Here is a 19,104-nt window from a genome sequence, read left to right as displayed (position 1 = left end):
TGCGCCTGCATCTAATTCATTAGTATTGAGGATCAGTAGTGAGGAACTGCAGTAGCTGCCGGGATGATCTTCAGTAACACTAGCCGTTCTGTGATCTGGCCGGGTCACAGAATGGCCGGTGTTGTACTCCATGTGAACATAGCCACAGACAGAAATTAAAGTTTTTTTTTTTTTTACAATGGACCTTATGATAGTTAGATATCTAATGCTTAGCTGTTATACCTATATCCTGTACTACTTACCCTACAGGGATGTATCCAACACTCTCAATCCCAAATTTTTTATATAGTCCAACACCGTATGATATGCCAGTAGAGACAATGAGCTGAAAATTAAGATTTTTTAGTTAAATATAGGTCTGTCTGGAGAAACATATTTACATCTAGAGTGCAAGTGTTAAAGGTCAATGATCTAATATACATAGTGCCCACCATTGTGCAAGAAATGAATATAAAATTGCAGGAATGAAGGGATCTATCATGATTTTTTACTTAATAAAATAATGGTTGAAGTGTTTACTGTTCTGCATGCAAGATTATAGAAAGGGCAAACATCTTAGGGGGGGGGGTAAAGATTTTGAGGGCATTTGTTAGTTCCATATTCTCTTCAGTATAAGGAAATGTTCCCCTTTTAGGGAAAACTGCTTTGTACTTTATGGGTTTCTCAACCTAAGCATCTTCTCTTCTTCATCGACAAGTCTTTTTTTCCAATTTTTTTCCTAAGGTGACTGCTGATTTGGGCCTTGTATGGTAGTTTTATTACTGAGCAAACATATACAAAGGTATTTGAAGTATAGTATGTTTCTATGTGGACACTGCATGGCATTGTATTACTGTTTTATTCAGGACGCTATGGTCACTTCGAGCACTGAATAGGACTATTCTTTGGACAATCACTTTTATTTAGGCAATGTTATTATATTGTACTATTATTTAGCTATGCATAATACAGTTCTAGCTTCTTAATTATATATACGGCTATGCATTTGGATGACAACTGGTATGGTCCCCATTAAAGCCCACCACTTTGACTAGCCACAGATATGAACTTCAATGAAATCATATCAGTAGTCACTCATCTTTCCCAAGACCATATATAAATGAGCATATACAAATACATCATACTAAATAACAACTTGTATTTCTGTGTGTTTTACATATTGCTGTTTACCATAATCAGTTCAATAGGAATGGGAATCGGCAGTTTGGTAGCAAACCTCTCATTCAAATATTTCATCAGCACGAGAACAACAATAGCAATGATGCTGGTGATCAATGTGCCAATGTTTGTTTCTGTAATTCTTGATAAGATCTTAAAGATCATCTAGACACAAAGAAAGAAATCATGTAAATTTATTAAAATGTCAATGCCATGGTCTCCATAAAAAAAAACAAAAAAAACAAACATCAAGAGATTGTCAGAGTTTAGCACAGGGCTTACCCAGGTAAGTGCCAGGGCCCACAGCGCCTCTACGGGCCCCTAGAGGGAGAGAGGCTCTGTGTTCTAATGTTCAGCCTGCTCATTGTAGTGCAGGGTGAGTGAGCTGAACATTAGAAGACACAGGAGATGGAGCAGGACCTGCACAGAAAGAGAAAAGGGTGAAGGACCTGATCACATGACCTAAAGGTCCTTAAAGGGGAAGTCCGGATAAGAAAAACTTGTTTTCTATTTAAAGTACATGAAAAGTTATATAGATGTGCCTATACAATGTATTACTGTATCTGTACAGTTCTGCCACACTGGTAGCTGATAGAAATCCAGGAAGTGAAAAAAATGGCCCCTGTGCCAATTCACATTGTCTCCTGCTCATTCTGCTATCCCCCTTTAGGAGACAATATTCCATGTCTCTGTCTCACATTGTGTGTGTTTACTGATGATGCAGACAGGGGGCAGGGCGTGATGTCACAGGTGGCTTGGCTGGATCCGCCAATCCCCTAACTGATTCACCATCTCTGTCCGGCCATAAGCAGCTGCTGCACTTATTTTACTGATTGCAATGGGTGGGGGCTGTGATGATCACATGAGGGAAAGCATTGCATTCTGGGAAATGCTAAACCAGGAAGGACAGAAGCACAAAACAGAGCAACACCCCCCCCCCCAAACAAATGGATTTTTGGTAGTTTGAAAACTGGGATAGACTGGTAAGTAATTTAACCTTTACCTGGAGTTCCCCTTTAACCTCACAGTGTGGAGAGGAGTCCAACAGAAAGGAAGAGGGAGAAGACTATGCTGTGTGTCAGTGTCTGTGTCAGTGTCCGTCAGTCAGTTAGTTTCTGTGTCAGTGTCAGTCAGTCTCTGTGGCAGTCAGTCAGTGCCTTTGTAAAAAAAAAAGGGTCTGTGTATGTTAGTGGAAATCTTGATATGATTGCACTGTTATGTGGTATTCTGCTGCCCTCTACTGTTGCATTCTGTTATATACCATTGCTACAGTCTGTGATTGAGGACGCCTATTCACATTTATTCGCACACTGCAATACTCTGGGGAACATTCCAGATAGTGGGTGCTGTCTATTGTAGCCCAGCCACGCTTTGCCCAGAGAGAGGAAACTTAACTCCTGCCAGTCTCTCAAACTGAGCAGATGCAGTTAGTGTTGGTGAAGTCCATACCAGCTGCATTTTGCAGCCTTGACATCTGGACCATAGCTCCAGCATCAAAGTCCCCCCCCCCAAGGGTGTGGTAACTTCTGCAAGGAAAGAGTCAAAGATGAAACAGACCAGACCCAGGGCTTTAGGGCAGTCCTAGAAACATTGCGGCCTGCACCCCACAATGGACACTGCAGCTCAGCTCAGTACTTTAATTACACTGCAAGATTTGCCTACAAGTCATTCAGTAAAGCACTGTGCCTTGTTTTATTACAGTTGTGTCTGGATGGTTTTTTTTACACCTGATATCAAGGGCAAACCACCATCCATCTGTCAGGACACTACAGAGGGTGAAGCCCCAAGGCAGTTTACACCATCACCTGTACCAGCATGGCCCCCTATCACTGGACTGAGGAGTGTAAGAGCACAGATGGAAGCCCTCTGCTCACAATTGCTTTTGTTAAAATTAAAGGGGCTTTCCCACCAGTGCTCCATTATACATTGCACATGCATCAAGGGTCGTGTAAAGTTGGAAAACTCTGCCCACTCTATTTTTGTTGCTTGATTCCTTTGTGCTATTTTCTTAATTATAAGTGGGCATAGATTTTACTTATTTAAGCAATTAGTCAGCAAACTCATCATATAGACATAGCTAAAAAAACAAACACAACTTACATATATTAATGACAATGGCTGAGTCTTCTGGCTTATTTTAAGGCCAAAAAGGTATTTCAGTTGTGATGTCAGCACATGGACAGCAGACGCTGTGGTGTAGCCGCTTATTAGTGGGTCCGAGAGATAATTGACCACAAACCCAAATTGAAGGAGACCCAGAGCTATCTATAGAATGGAGGAAAGAGTTAATAGAGATCTGCAATAGTTGTAAGGCAAAAAAACAACAACACACATTTAAAGGGACACTGACAGCAGGTTAAAAGATTGTGACCTGATGTTACGTTCCCATAGCATCGGCGATGCTGAGAAAGCAAGATTTTTTTTTAAATTCAGTTCAGTTTTTGTTAAATCTTTAGTATTATTAATATGTAAATTAGGCACCAATCCACCCTGCCCCCTCCCTCTTCATTAATATAGAGGTGGCACTCTGCAGGGATGTCACTCCAGCCGCTTGTCACTGCAGAGCACCGGATGAATCCTCATTAGGAGGGGTGGATCAGTACACTGAGGGCTGTAGTCCTGTCCCCAGTGTACCAAACCGTTTCTCTAATATTTTCATATGAATTAAACAAAAGATTAACAAAAAACGTTGCTGAGGATAAGGGTAAGAAAACTACCTTAATTCTCAGCGTCCCATGGAAAATTGACAGCCCCTTTGTATTAGAGGAGCTTAGCTAAGTTGCTATTGGTCTATCAGAGAATAAGCCTATTAACAGTTTCCATTAGCAACCAGTCGAACTGTGAATACAGCTCTGAAGTATGCTACTGGCCAGATTTAGAATCTAGAATGATAGTATTGTTACCGCTTTATAAAGCTTTGTACCGCTTTATAAAGCTTTGGTGCGGCCTCATCTGGTGTATGCCGTCCAGTTTTGGAACCCGATTCATAAAAAGGATGTTCTAGAGCTGCAGAGGGTACAAAGACGGGCAACTAAACTAATAAGGGGAATGGAGCATCTTAGTTATGAGGAGAGATTAAAAGAATTACATTTGTTTAGTCTTGAGAAGAGACGTTTAAGGGGAGATATGATTAACTTATTTAAATATATAAATGGCCCCTACAAGAGATATGGGGAAAAGATGTTCCAGGTAAAACCCCCTCAAAGGACAAGAGGGCACTGGCTCCGCCTGGAGAAAAAAAGGTTCAATCTCCGGAGGTGACAAGCCTTCTTTACTATGAGAACTGTGAATCTGTGGAACAGTCTACCACAGGATCTGGTCACAGCAAAAACAGTAGAGGGCTTCAAAACCGGCCTAGACAAGTTCTTAGAGCAAAATAATATAAATGCATATGTATAGAACCTATCACCCCTCCCCCTTCCCTGTATCCATCCCCTCCTTGGTTGAACTTGATGGACATGTGTCTTTTTTCAACCGTATTAACTATGTAACTATGTAACTATGTAACAAAGCAATATCTTACTTGAAATATTCCTACAAGAAAAGCCAGAGCCATAGAAAGCTCCACCCTCATCCGATCCCTGGCACCTGTGTCTATAAACGACGAATTGCCCCCAAGCATGAAGTTTTCGTTTGGCGCTAAGGATTCCGTCACGCTGGCGATCATGACACACACTACCGCAAATGTACCTGGATGAGATATAAACCATAGCATTATAGAATTTTTAATGCTGCCATTTTAGAATGTCTTCAACCTGTTTTAAAACAGCAGGAGTGCCAGAGTTTCAACACAAATAATCACGATATAAATATACTGTATACGTTCCTTACCTATATGGGAGGATATACCACTGGTTATATAATAACTATTGTCAAGTCATTACAAAATACATAGTGTCATCATAGTAGAAGTTGTCACACTTTTGATATACAGCGCAGGACTCACCTACAGATATATGTTTAGAGGTGCCCAGAAGGAAGTATATAAATACGGGATAGAAGGATGTATAGAGGCCAAAGACTGGGGGGAGGCCTGCCAGAAGGGAGTACGCCAAGCCTAAAATGAAAACACAAAGTAAAAATACATGGAAATTATAGGTTGTACACTAAATTCTAGATATAAATGTGGCTTAAGTGCCAAGGGGGTATTTCCCAGCATGGTAAGAGTCCAGATTAACCCAGCCCATCTCCTCTTATTCACTACCTTCATGCTGATTGCAATCTAATGGCTGTCAATTAGTTCATGCAAGTGCGGGCACAAAGGCTCATAAAAGGGTCTTATATTGCAATATGTTCTGTCAGTAGTCAATAAATGGTAGCTGCAGTCTACCAAGTAGGGAGGCCAACCATCTAGGAATTTCTGGATAGCTCATAAAAAATAAGGGACTTTTTCAACATTCATAAAAAATAAAAAAAAACAACGAGTTGGTTATTTTTTTTATTTATTTAGATTGTTGATACTTCAACAGGTCTTTGTCGTTGTAATTAAAGCTCAGAGTAATTGGTGCTAATATTTTTATATCTGTATATCGAGCTATAGACATGTATTGCATTATCTTTATGGTTTATTATGGTTTTCCAATTCGTCCATAAAAAACATTAGCTGACCATAATTTCTTCAACAGGTTATCCAGACAAAAGAAGGTAGTGTATCTCTAGGAGACTTCTATTGAGCTTCATGGAGATGCATTGGTAAAGAGAGTTATGGTCCACATAACAGTAGATGTGATTCAGACAGTCACAATGGACAGTCAAGTGGGAAAGCAGAAGGCCAGAAGAGCATCATATGGAAATAAAGCCGCCTAGTAAAAGGAGCATCAGTGCCGCTGTTTAGCATGTTAAAGAATGTGCCCAAAAGGCTGCTTTAATGTTATGGCGGGCTATTTGATATACTGCTGATGTTGCAAGTTTTCCCACATACAAAGAATGAAGAGGTGTGTAATTTTTATCACAAGTACAATTCAACTTCAAGAGACACAATCTATAAATGAAATTCCAGAAAATCACATTGTATGATTTTTAAAATAAATATTTTGCATTTTATTGTGTTAAATAAGTATTTGATCAACCAGCAAGAATTCTGTTAGTTTTTTTTATTTAACAAGCCCTCCTACTCTGCACTAATAAACTGTATTGCACCTGTTTGAGCTTGTTAACTGTATAAAAAATATCTGTCCACACAATAAGTCACTCCAAACTCTCCACCATGGCCAAGAACAAAGAGCTGTCTAAGTACAAAGCTGTGATGGGCTACAAGACAATAGGCAAGCAGCATGGTGAGAAACAACAATAACCGTTGGTGCAATTATTAGAAAATGGAAGAAACACAAGATGATTGTCAATCTTCCTCAGTCTGGGGCATATGCAAGATCTCGCCTCGTAGGGTAAAAATTATTCTGAAAAAGGTCAGAAATCAGCCCAGAACTACACAGGAGGACCTGGTCAATGTTCTGAAGAGAACTGGGACCACATTCTCAAAGACTACATTTAGTAACACAACACAAATCCTGCAGGGTACGCAAGGTCCCACTGCTCAAGCCAGCACATGTCCAGGCCTGTTCGTCAGTGAGCATCTAAATTCTGTTTTTCTATTGTATCAAAATAATTATTTAAAGATCATACAATGTGATTTTCTGATTTTTTTTTTTTATAGATTCTGTCTCTCACTGGTAAAGTGTACATACAATATAAATTACACACCTCTCCATTCTTTGTAGGTGGGAAAACTTAAGCAGTGAATAAAATCTTCTTTTCCCACTGTATACATTAACAATTTTCATACACAGGATTGCATTCCATGAACAAAACCTAGAATAAACTTAATTCACAATAAACACATAAAAGATGATCAGCTTCAGTGGCAAAGAGTGGCAAAGAAATCATACACAAAAGTAACATAATCCTATATAATTTATAGATCAATTACCCTGCGGTAGCTGGATTATACCAACGCTAATCCCAGAAATGATGTCCCCCAATATCCACTCCCTGGCCGGATACCGCGGAAGCCACCGCAGGACAGGGATAAATTTCAGCAGCAAGGAATTGGCTGTGGACCGAGAACATCTTAAAAACAGAACAGATATACACATTTATTGTCAGGTTGCAGTGGTCATGAAAGAGTAGTAGATGCTTGAAACAAACTTCCAGCAGATGTGATAACTGAAGTTAAGCATGTCTGGGATAAACATATATCTATCCTAAGATACTATGAAAGGAAATAATATAAGGGTAGACTAGAAGGACCAAGTGGTCTTTTTCTGACAACAATCTTTTATGTATTTATGTTGTAATAAAACATAATTGCTGGAGGCCCACTGTCCAGAGACCAACGGGGGACCAGACAAGCGCTCATAAACAAGCTATCATGGCGTAAAAGGAAGTTTTTTTTCTGTGTAAAATATGTAGACCCATATAAAAAGATGTAGAAAAGCGGGGATAATGGAAGTGTCAAATATGGATGGGACACATACAGTTTAAGTTAGAGAACACATCACTTGCCGTTCTAAAAGGAGCGATATATTGTTCTATATGTCCTTATACATGAGACTAAATGAGCAAATTTACAATATCTAAAGGAACTATGAAGGACACCCATTGTCAAACCACTATAAGGAGAAACATTAGGGGAAACTAGAAGGATCCGAATCTTGCGCTATAGAAAAAATAAAGAATGATTGGAGAATAGGTGATTTCATTAAGAAAATGTCAAAAGCATTTCAGAATGGACACCTTTCAGAACCTAAGCCATCTATATAAAGCCGCACTAGAGGAGAGGCCGTATCTTCTTGAGAAAGAGGGGTGTACTCCTTGAAACGTCGAAGGTTGTTTGACCTTTCCAGGCTTTCATAGTGAACATGACGTCACGCTGGATTCTGAAGGACTTTTTTTTATAATTGCTTTACCGGGAGTGAACGTACTCCTCCACAACAATACTTTAAGGACTGCGGCAGATGAATGTAGTACTTAGGAGTCGAGAGAGACCGCGCTGCAAATAGAACATTCGGATTCACGATCGTGCAGGGTGAGTGAAATCTACGGCTTGCTACTATATACTGACATTGCGACTGTTATCGGTACCTTATATATATGGAGTATCCTTGTGGCAAGACTGTTACAACATAGCAGGATTACACATTTATTGCATGTCAGTGACATTTGCCATTATACAACCTTAGGGGCACCATCAGGTATACTATTTATACTACCTAACTTATGGATTACAGGTATCAGTTAGACCTGAAACGCAGCTCCTACAGCCTAGCTGTACTAGGTTGTATGTTCACAACATCACATTTAGGCAGCGCTAATTGAGGTATCTCTTCCATTGTACTTCTTTTTACAAAATCTGCATAAAACACAGCACAATTTGGTGCACATTTTCTGGCATTCCATGTGCACTATGGGTCGGCTTCACTGCTGAAAATTCATCACAAAATCTTTTCCCTGGGATCATACACTTTTTGATTTTGATTTTCACTTCGCAACTTACATAACTTGCAAAGCTGGATAGAGCTATCAACTATTATGAACTACTTACCGTGCCCGGTTCTTGAATCTTCTACAGATGGATGGTTTCACAATACTGGTCCTTGGAGCGATTCTGTCCAGGTCAGCTTCACTTAAGGCTTGCTGCCTGGCAGGATAACATTGCATGTGCTCAGTGTCCTCCTTGTCCTGGGTCATTGTTATCTATGTATTCTAGGCATAAGGCTTAAGACATGGGCAGACAAGGACAACAGGTTCTATGGCATTACTGTCAAAGAAAGAATTTTGCGTTGTGTTAAACCATAACAAATAAGTTATGTGTACATTTTCAAGAAATATGTAGACTGCTATAGGCGTTGGCTACTTTTGTAACCAATGTATTTGTGGATCACTGCATCTAAAATGTTTAAAGTTTGTAAACTGCCTCATTAAAATTCAGTGCACATATCCCACAAGAAAAGCCTTATTTTCCTTTTCTTATTCGGTAGGTTAGGAAGACACAGAGACAAAGGGAGTATGACCGCAGCATCAGACTATACAAGGCTTGTTTGTTGTCTGTTACCATGGAAACAAATATGCATGGACATAACCGTAGGAGATTTTTAATTTTGATGATTTGTAAAAGTTTAAATGATCAAAAACTCCCTGACAGCAGAGGAACATGAGAAGGTATAAGGTTGAGCGAACATGGCTGGCCTGGAACCTCTTTAAGGCTATGTTCACACAACGTAAAACTACGGCCGTAGTTCTCGCCGCAGAACTACGGCCGTAGTTTTGCGGTGTGGAACAATGCCTTATTTGCAATGGGATCCCGGCCGGAGCGTTCACACATCGTATAAACTCCAGCCGGGATCCCATACGCCGCCAGTGAATTCAGTGAATTCCGGCTGCAGAAAGACCTGTCAGTGCACACAGTGAAGCGAGCGGCTCCGGCCGCTCGCTTCACTGTGTGCTATGGTAAGCTCTAATGCGGGCGCACGCTGATGCGCCCGCATCAGAGCTCTGTGGCCAGAAAGATCATCCGGCCGGTACTTAAGTATCGGCCGAGATGATCTGGCCAGAGACCGGGCATTCTGTGACCCGGCTGGGGTCACGGAACGGCCGGTCTCATACGTAGTGTGAACATAGCCTAAAAGTGATCCTCTTCTTGCTAACTTGTTAAGTTGAGCTTGTTATCCCAGGGGATCTGGCCTGAAATGGTTATTTTTGAATGGTTGCATCCTAGCAGACCTCCTCCTTATCATTTTCTTCCCAAGTTCTTGCCCTCTTTCTTCCTGCCTCCCCACTTCCACAATCTCTTAGTGGACCTCTAAGGAGGTTCACTTTCTTTCTCAAGGTTCTCAAATAATTAATGGGTTTTCGCTGCAGTACCACCCTTGGTTTGGTGTTATTACCTAACAGCTATAGTTTTTTTTTAAGGATTTCATATGCGGCTTAAGTTTGTGGATAGTCTTTACTGTACTATTTTATAGCTTTTGACAAATGTGAATGGTTAAAGCAAATGTACCATCAGGTACATTCGTTTTAAGTATTACCCATGTATAGAAGGCGCCAGAGCGGGGAAGCTGGTGCCGCGTTCCTTTCTTTTGAACTGCGGCCCGGTTCCCGTATATGGTGCCATTCTGTTCACAGGTACCGGGCTGGGGCTGAGGCACTGGAAATCTCCTGCAGTTTCCTACAATTTGTTTCCATAGTAACAGACAACAAACATGCCTTGTGTAGTCGGATCCTACTGTCATACCCCATTTGTCCCTGTGTCTATATATCCTTAGGTCTAGGGCGACAGTGGGAAAAATAACCATTATATAAACTTTGAGTTAACCTCGTAGGGGCACCATCTTTGTATGAATTATTATCCATTTTGCTTTTCTGGACTTAGGTGATATACGGTGTTGTTGCATCTTTTGGCTGACAATATATATCAGTGTATCAGGTATCATCTATCATTTATTGTGAGTTACGCTTCCACTTTAACACGTGTGCGCAATACGCCCTGTATGCTTTATCATAGCAGTTTTTAGTATAAGTTCCCTGATGAACCTGTGTAGTATCTATTTATTTTTCATGGGGAAACACGTTGGAACAAAGTGAAATTGTATTTAAATATCTTGTGAATTCTGATATATGGACGTATTACCATCTATTTATGTATATATGTATGCTAGAAAATGTACCCTGCGCTGCCCGGGTATAAAGTGTCAGTGTGTTAATTAGATTTATTCTAAGGTGCCCAGGAGGCCAATCTATGTTCTTGTCTTTTTTGTTTAAGGGGAGATCAGAAAAATAACCATTATATACACTTGCCCCTTTGAGTTAACCTGGTAGGGGCACCAGCTTTGTATGAATTATTATCCATTTTGCTTTTCTGGACTTAGGTGATATACGGTGTTGTTGCATCTTTTGGCTGACTATATATATCAGTGTATCAGGTATCATCTATCATTTATTGTGAGTTACGCTTCCACTTTAACACGTGTGCGCAATACGCCCTGTATGCTTTATCATAGCAGTTTTTAGTATAAGTTTCCTGATGAACCTGTGTAGTATCTATTTAATTTTCATGGGGAAACACGTTGGAACAAAGTGAAATTGTATTTAAATATCTTGTGAATTCTGATATATGGACGTATTACCATCTATTTATGTATATATGTCTGCTAGAAAATGTACCCGGCGCTGCCCGGGTATAAAGTGTCAGTGTGTTAATTAGATTTATTCTAAGGTGCCCAGGAGGCCAATCTATGTTCTTGTCTTTTTTGTTAAAGGGGAGATCAGAAAAATAACCATTATATACACTTGCCCCTTTGAGTTAACCTCGTAGGGGCACCATCTTTGTATGAATTATTATCCATTTTGCTTTTCTGGACTTAGGTGATATACGGTGTTGTTGCATCTTTTGGCTGACTATATATATCAGTGTATCAGGTATCATCTATCATTTATTGTGGGTTATGCTTCCACTTTAACACGTGTGCCCAATACGCCCTGTATGCTTTATCATAGCAGTTTTTAGTATAAGTTCCCTGATGAACCTGTGTAGTATCTATTTATTTTTCATGGGGAAACACGTTGGAACAAAGTGAAATTGTATTTAAATATCTTGTGAATTCTGATGTATGGACGTATTACCCATCTATTTATGTATATATGTATACTAGAAAATGTACCCGGCGCTGCCCGGGTATAAAGTGTCAGTGTGTTAATTAGATTTATTCTAAGGTGCCCAGGAGGCCAATCTATGTCCTTGTCTTTTTTGTTTAAGGGGAGATCGCCAGCAGCCCTATATGCCCCTATATACCCGACAGTTTGGCACTGTTTATGTAAATTGTAGCTTATGCACATTAGAAACAAACTAAAAACTTCAAACATCCGTCCTGTATACCTGTAGTGTATAGTTGGGGGCGGGGTTGGGAAGGCTGTATATCTGTAGTGTATAGTTGAGGGGTTGAGGGGGTCCTGTATACCTGTAGTGTGTAGTTAGGGGGGGTCTGTATACCTGTAGTGTATAGTTGAGGGAGGTCCTGTATACCAGTATTGTATAACTGGGGGGAGGGGGGGCTGTGTACCTGTACTGTATAGTTTGGGAAGTAACGTATACCTGCAGTGTATAGCTGGTAGAGGTCCTGTATACCTGTACTGTATAGTTAAGGGTCCTGTATACCTGTAATATATAGTTGGTGAATGTGCTGTATACCTGTAATGTATAGTTGGTGGAGGGCTTCTATAACATGAGAAAAATAGAAAGAAATGTCAGCTCACCAAAAATGCTGTAGTGGTTAGCTCAGTTGGCAGTGGTATCCCGAAGCATGTGGAAAAAACATATTGCGGGCCACAACCCGTGAAGCAATCAGAAAAGGGGAAGTATCCACAGCTTCTTAAAATATAAGATTCTTTATTTAGGCATCAAAGCATAAAAAAACAAACAAAAAGTGAGCAGTGAGCTAAAAAACGCAGACGCGTTGCGAGGCTCTACCTCTTAATCATGGCCATAATTAAGAGGTAGAGCCTCGCAACGCGTCGGCATTTTTTAGCTCACTGCTCACTTTTTGTTTGTTTTTTTATGCTTTGATGCCTAAATAAAGAATCTTATATTTTAAGAAGCTGTGGATACTTCCCCTTTTCGGAGGGCTTCTATACCTGTAGTTTATAGTTTGAGGGTCCTGGATACCTGTAGTGTATAGTTGGTGGAGGTCTTGTATACCTGTAGTATATAGTTCGGGGGTCCTGTATACCTGTAGTGTATAGTTTGGGGGTCCTGTGTACCTGTATGTTATGGTTGGTAGAGGTCTTGTATACCTGTAAGGTAAAGTTTGGGGGTCCTGTATACCTGTAGTATAAAGTTGGAGGTGCTGTATACCTGTAGTGTATAGTTTTGGGGTCCTATATACCTGTAGTATATAGTTGATGGAGGTCCATTATACCTGTAGTGTATAGTTTGGGATCCTTTAAACCTGTAGTATAGAGTTGGTGGGGGTGCTGTATACCTGTAGTATATAGATGATGGAGGTCCTGTATACCTGTAGTGTATAGTTGGTGGAGGTCCTGTATACCTGTAGTATATAGTTGATGGAGGTCCTGTATACCTGTAGTGTATACTTTTGGGGTCCTGTATACCTGTAGTGTATAGTTGGTGGAGGTCCTGTATATCTGTAGTGTATAGTTTTGGGGTCCTGTATACCTGTAGTGTTCTGTAGTATATAGTTCGGGGGTCCTGTATACCTGTACTGTATAGTTTGAGGGTCCTGTATACCTGTAGTATAGAGTTGGTGGAGATGCTGTATACCTGTAGTATAGAGTTGGTGGAGGTCCTATATACCTGTAATGTATAGTTTGGGGGTCCTGTATGCCTGTAGTATATAGTTGGTGGAGTTCCTGTATACCTGTAGTGTATACTTTGGGGTCCTGTATACCTGTAGTATATAGTTGGTGGAGGTCCCGTGCACCTGTAGTGTATAGTTTTGGGATCCTGTATACCTGTAGTGTCCTGTATACCTACAGGGTCGTATTTACCATTAGGCACTTGTGGTCTGCCTAGGGCAGCACCTTGCATGGGAGCAGCACCAGGGAGCAGGGGGAAGGAAACAACATTACATTTTTTTTTATTTTTCTAGTCTTCCACCTCCTGTTTAGACTTGCCAGAAAATCTAGTGTCTTTTTCGAAGGGGGGTATGGTAGTATTGGTCAGGTCTGGTGTGGCGGTGTTATCCAGTCACGGTATGGTGGTATTGGTAAGGTCTGGTATGGCAGTGTCATCCAGTCACAGTATGGCGGTATTGGCCAGGTCTGGTATAGCGGTGTTATCCAGTCACAGTATGGCGGTATTAGTCAGGTCTGGTATGGCGGTTTTATCCTTTTACAGTGTGGTGGTATTGGTCAGGTCTGGTATGGCAGTGTTATCCAGTCACAGTATGGCGGTATTGGTCAGGTCTGGTATGGCGGTGTTATCCAGTCACAGTGTGTCGGTATTGGTCAGGTCTGGTATGGCGGTGTTATCCATTCACAGTGTGGTGGTATTGGTCAGGTCTGGTATGGCAGTGTTATCCAGTCACAGTATGGCGGTATTGGTCAGGTCTGGTGTGGCAGTGTTATCCAGTCACAGTATGGCAGTATTGGTCAGGTCTGGTGTGGCAGTTTTATCCAGTCACAGTGTGGCGGAATTGGTCAGGTCTGGTATGGCGGTATTGGTCAGGTCTGATATGGTGGTGGTAAATGTGACCTCTGGAGCTATTACCTACCAATCTATCATGATGCTAATTAGTGAGTGAAGATGGGACGTCCTCAGGTTTAGTGCTTAGGGCAGCAGCAGCTGGTAATACTGCCCTGTATACATGAACTGTATAGATGGAGTAGGGGGCCCGGTATACATGTAATGTATAGATGGAGTAGGGGGCCCTGTATACATGTACTGTATAGATGGAGTAGGGGGCCCTGTATACCTGTACTGTATATACTGTATAGATGGAGTAGGGGGCCTGGTATACATGTACTGTATAGATGGAGTAGGGGGTCCTGTATACATGTACTGTATAGATGGAGTAGGGGGTCCTGTATACATGTACTGTATAGTTGGAGTAGGGGGTCTACCAGTTATTTCTGTGGATGTTGTGAGGCAGCTGCCCTAGCAACCATTGCTCCCTGTGAAAATGAAACTAGTAATCCTATTGGTTGCTATGGCTCCCAACTGCCATTTCTCCTGGGCAGAGCTGCAGCTAATTATATTACCTGTGTGTGCAGTGTGGAGATTTTCCCATTCATCTCTATGGGGTGGTCTTCTGCATCCCCCTCCCCTCCTGTACATCTGGCAAGGACGAGACCTTCGCTTTAACCTGCCTGGGCACCCAATGTATCTGTGTGCCAAATTTGGGGTCAAACGGTTCAGGCATTTTGAAGTCTATATGGGACAGATGGACTGACAGACAGACTTTCATTTTTATGACTAGAAAATGTACCCGGCACTGCCCGGGTATAAAGTGTCAGTGTGTATAGGGGGTCCTGTATACCTGTAGTATAGAGTTGGTGGAGGTGCTGTATACCTGAAGTATATAGTTCAGGGGTCCTGTATACCTGTAGTGTATAGTTTGGAGTTCTGTATACCTATAGTATAGAGTTGGTGGAGGTGCTGTGGCAGTGTTATCCAGTCACAGTATGGTGGTATTGGTCAGGTCTGGTATGGCAGTGTTATCCAGTCACAGTATGGCGGTATTGGTCAGGTCTGGTATGGCGGTATTATCCAGTCACAGTATGGTGGTATTGGTCAGGTCTGGTATGGCAGATTCATCCAGTCACAGTATGGCGGTATTGGTAAGGCCTGGTATAGCAGTGTTATCCAGTCACTGTATGGCGGTATTGGTCAGGTCTGGTGTGGCAGTGTTATCCAGTCACAGTGTGGCGGTATTGGTCAGGTCTGGTGTGGCGGTGTTATGCAGTCACAGTGTGGCGGTATTGGTCAGGTCTGGTGTGGCGGTGTTATCCAGTCACAGTGTGGCGGTATTGGTCAGGTCTGGTATGGCGGTGTTATCCAGTCACAGTATGGCGGTATTGGTCAGGTCTGGTGTGGCAGTGTTATCCAGTCACAGTATGGCAGTATTGGTCAGGTCTGGTGTGGTGGTTTTGGTCAGGTCTGGTGTGCCGATGTTAAATGTGACGTGTGGAGCTATTACCTACCTATCCTGATGCTAATTGGTGAGTGAGGATGGGGCATCCTCAGGTTTAGTGCTTAGGGCAGCAGCAGCTGGTAATACTGCCCTCTATACCTGTATAGATGGAGTAGGGGGTCCTGTATACATGCACTGTATAGATGGAGTAGGGAGTCCTGTATACATGTACTGTATACATGGAGTAGGGGGTCCTGTATACATGTACTGTATAGATGGAGTAGGGGGTCCTGTATACATGTACTGTATAGATGGAGTAGGGGGTCTACCAGTTATTTCTGTGGATCTGTTGTGAGGCAGCTGCCCTAGCAACCACAACTCCCTGTGAAAATGAAAGCAGTAATCTTGGTTGCTAAGGCTCCCAACTGCCGTTTTCTCTGGGCAGCTGCAGCTAATTATATCTCCTGTGTGCAGTGTGGAGATTTTCTAATTAATCTCTATGGGGCGCTCTTCCCCCTCCCCCTCCTCTCCTCTCCTGTACATCTGGCGGGGATGGGACCTTCGCTTAAACCTTCCCGGGCACCCAATGTATCTGTGTGCCAAATTTGGTGTCAAACAGTTCAGGCGTTTGGAAGTCTATATGGGACAGACAGACAGACAGACTTTGATTTTTATGATATAGATATAGAATACTTTTTTGACACACTGTTTGGAACACTTATTTGTATGTCTGTTTATTATTTTTTCCTGGGCACTTTACTAAGAGTAGGGACCGTCATCGTGGTTGGGGACAACCTATTAAGGAGGTGGGTTCCCCAAAAGGTAGGGAAAGATTATATCAACCTTAGAGCAGGGCACACATTCCCTATGTCTCTACCTTTTTGTGTAGCCCTCTCATCTATATTTGGGCCACACCCTCCCTAGACTCTTCCTTTGTATAGCACTGTGTTTTCTGTCTATATGTATAAGTGTGGATTATTAGTAGCGTATATTTTTTATTAAACTATAATAAAAGTTATGTTTTAGTGACATCTGGCCAACGGTGGTCTACTTGCTACAGTGATTATAAATGCTGTGTGAGCTGGCATAGACATTTTCACCATGATTTATATTTGTCATGGTATATTAATCACAGGAAAAGTCCCCATCCATCACTTTAACAGCCCCGTAGACAGTTAATAGAGCAGCGGTGCATATGTGTCGCCGCTCTGTCAAAAGAAAGATTTGGGGCCCTGTTCAGAATAGGGCTATGTTTACACATAGTATTTTGGCCAGTGTTTCTGTCAGTATTTCTACTGACCAAAATTAGGAGTGGAACCAACAGAGAAACACTTCAATGGAAAGATATGCACAAATTCTGTGTCTTCAGCCCACTCCTAGTTTTGGTTGAAAAAATAGTGACCAAAATACTGAGTGAAATACTTTGTGTGAACACCAACACCATTAAGCAATGGAAAGTTGGGCTTTTGTTCAGGGCATGTGTACTGACTGGAGGAGCAGCACTGTCACCTACAATTTAATCAACCAGAGCTAGGGATAGGAGGGCGATCAAGGAGGCACTCCAGGATACAGCTCTGCAGGAGCTTGGGAAACTTCTTTGACAATTTGCACAGAAAAATACAATTATTTTTGTACATTCTGGAAGCACTAACAGATATTTGAAAGGCACCATGTTTCTCCTTGTCCTTACAGATATCTAACAGTGTCAGCAGTTTGGAACCTGAATTGTAGCCGACAGATTAATTTTAAGTGCAAATGTACAGCATTGGTCTGCAAACTCCATTATGCCCTGGCAGTCTGTATATACTGAGAATCGTATTGCAATAGGCTCACAAAGTTCTAGGTCAGTGATGCAAAATACTTTAGTTCTCATCTTGTAAAGAAATGGTGGCCCCCGAGAGTATAAAGTCACATGCAATTTAATTATGCTGTTACTTGTTGTTGCACTAAAGCAAAGGTTACTTACCTTCCATCATATATGATCAAAGTATTGACCTTCGTAGCTAAGGTTCAGTAATCCCATCTACAATGCACCAATGTGAATTCCAAATCATAGGAGGCATCTGTCACCACAGTATATATACACAGTGTCACCCAAATTATTGCCAAACAGTATTTACTCTGCCCACCTGTATTGACTGTGCCATAACAAAGGTGCCACAGAGCTACGGTCAAACCCCAACACTTGTAGCACAATTATATCACATTCATCTTGGTGCAGCCAGTCACATGACCCCACCAAAACCAAATGCTTTATCAAAAGCTGCTATTGTTTGCCCGGTTTAGCTGCACCGCTAGCACATTGTAAACCTCCAGGTGTACAACTTCACCCGTGTGTAGACTACAAGCACAACAGAACACAAATATTTTATACAAACACTTGTCAGAGCGCCACCGTACAAAGATGACCTGAACTGTGGTGCACAGGGAGTTATTATACAACATAGAGGATATTATATGACATATTGAATTCTTATTAAATTATAGAAGGTTTCCATGTAGCTCACACTTCATTTGCTGCAGGATAATGGGAGAAGAGGTAAGGCGGAGCTTTATCCCAAAGGTCATGATTGATGTTAAGCCCCTCCGCCTTTTTTCTTCCCTTAGTTGGTGCATTTACCTTTGAAAACGTGGAGGACAATTTGCATAGTGGATCAGTGGTGAGCACTACTGCATAGTAGCCCCGGGATTCTGGACTCTAATCAGACTATAAGCAACACATGTATAGAGTATGTATGTTTCTTGGGGGTTCTCTGCATAAGAAGGGCTCCAGTCTTCTACAGAATTTGACTCCCACAGTGAGCAGACAGGGAAAGATGCGCTCAACTCAGTGCTTCTAACTCATTCTAGCGATCAGTGGAGGTCTGAACAGCCAGACCCTGTCTAATCAAAAACTTTGACATGTCTCTGTGTAAGTTTAACTTTAAAAAAAATAAAAATAAAAAATGGAAATGCTTTAATCTGGTTAATTTGGAAATTAAAGAGTTTTTCTCCAGACACTTGAACTATGTGCTCTGTCACCAAAGTGCAAAAAGAGTGCAACATGTTACACAAAGATGCGCTATTGCAGGCTCTCTCTTAAAAAGAAGCCCCCCCCCAATTTTCTCCTGCAAAAGTCCAGGATCAATGGCCACCCTTCTGCTTGGGTTGCCCCTCCAGTGTCCACCAAAGAGTCAAAATTAATTGATTGTTGATTGATTGGTTGCATGGAGGTAAAAGAACCTGATGGGCACACATACTTTCCCTAGACCTCCTGGAGAGACATCCCACAAGGGCACCACGCCCTGAAGACCCTTGTGACAAAAACACATAAAAAGTAAACACACAAATTTTGGGCCATCAATATGTGACACCCAGCATCATT

At 41.6% G+C, this 19,104-nt stretch overlaps 1 protein-coding gene across 2 annotated transcripts in view; it reads right to left on the bottom strand.

The window, feature by feature from the left end:
• The window catches only part of LOC138788672 (solute carrier family 26 member 6-like), a 30,675-nt gene extending 12,891 nt beyond the window's left edge, over positions 1 to 17,784 (bottom strand). For both annotated transcript variants that reach the window (XM_069966774.1, XM_069966775.1), the window contains exons 1-8: positions 17,707 to 17,784; positions 8,699 to 8,914; positions 7,085 to 7,224; positions 5,105 to 5,215; positions 4,682 to 4,848; positions 3,259 to 3,423; positions 1,171 to 1,323; positions 243 to 325 (exon numbers count right to left, since the gene is read on the bottom strand). In XM_069966774.1, the coding sequence (XP_069822875.1) occupies positions 243 to 325; positions 1,171 to 1,323; positions 3,259 to 3,423; positions 4,682 to 4,848; positions 5,105 to 5,215; positions 7,085 to 7,224; positions 8,699 to 8,844 (965 nt within the window). In that variant the 5' untranslated portion in view covers positions 8,845 to 8,914; positions 17,707 to 17,784. The remainder of the gene's footprint in view (positions 1 to 242; positions 326 to 1,170; positions 1,324 to 3,258; positions 3,424 to 4,681; positions 4,849 to 5,104; positions 5,216 to 7,084; positions 7,225 to 8,698; positions 8,915 to 17,706) is intronic.
• Positions 17,785 to 19,104: the final 1,320 nt, after the last annotated feature.

This window comes from Dendropsophus ebraccatus, chromosome 4, assembly GCF_027789765.1.
Source record: "Dendropsophus ebraccatus isolate aDenEbr1 chromosome 4, aDenEbr1.pat, whole genome shotgun sequence".
Lineage (NCBI taxonomy): Eukaryota > Metazoa > Chordata > Amphibia > Anura > Hylidae > Dendropsophus > Dendropsophus ebraccatus.
Note: the sequence above shows the minus strand (reverse complement) of the source record. Positions and strands in the feature narration are given on the sequence as shown.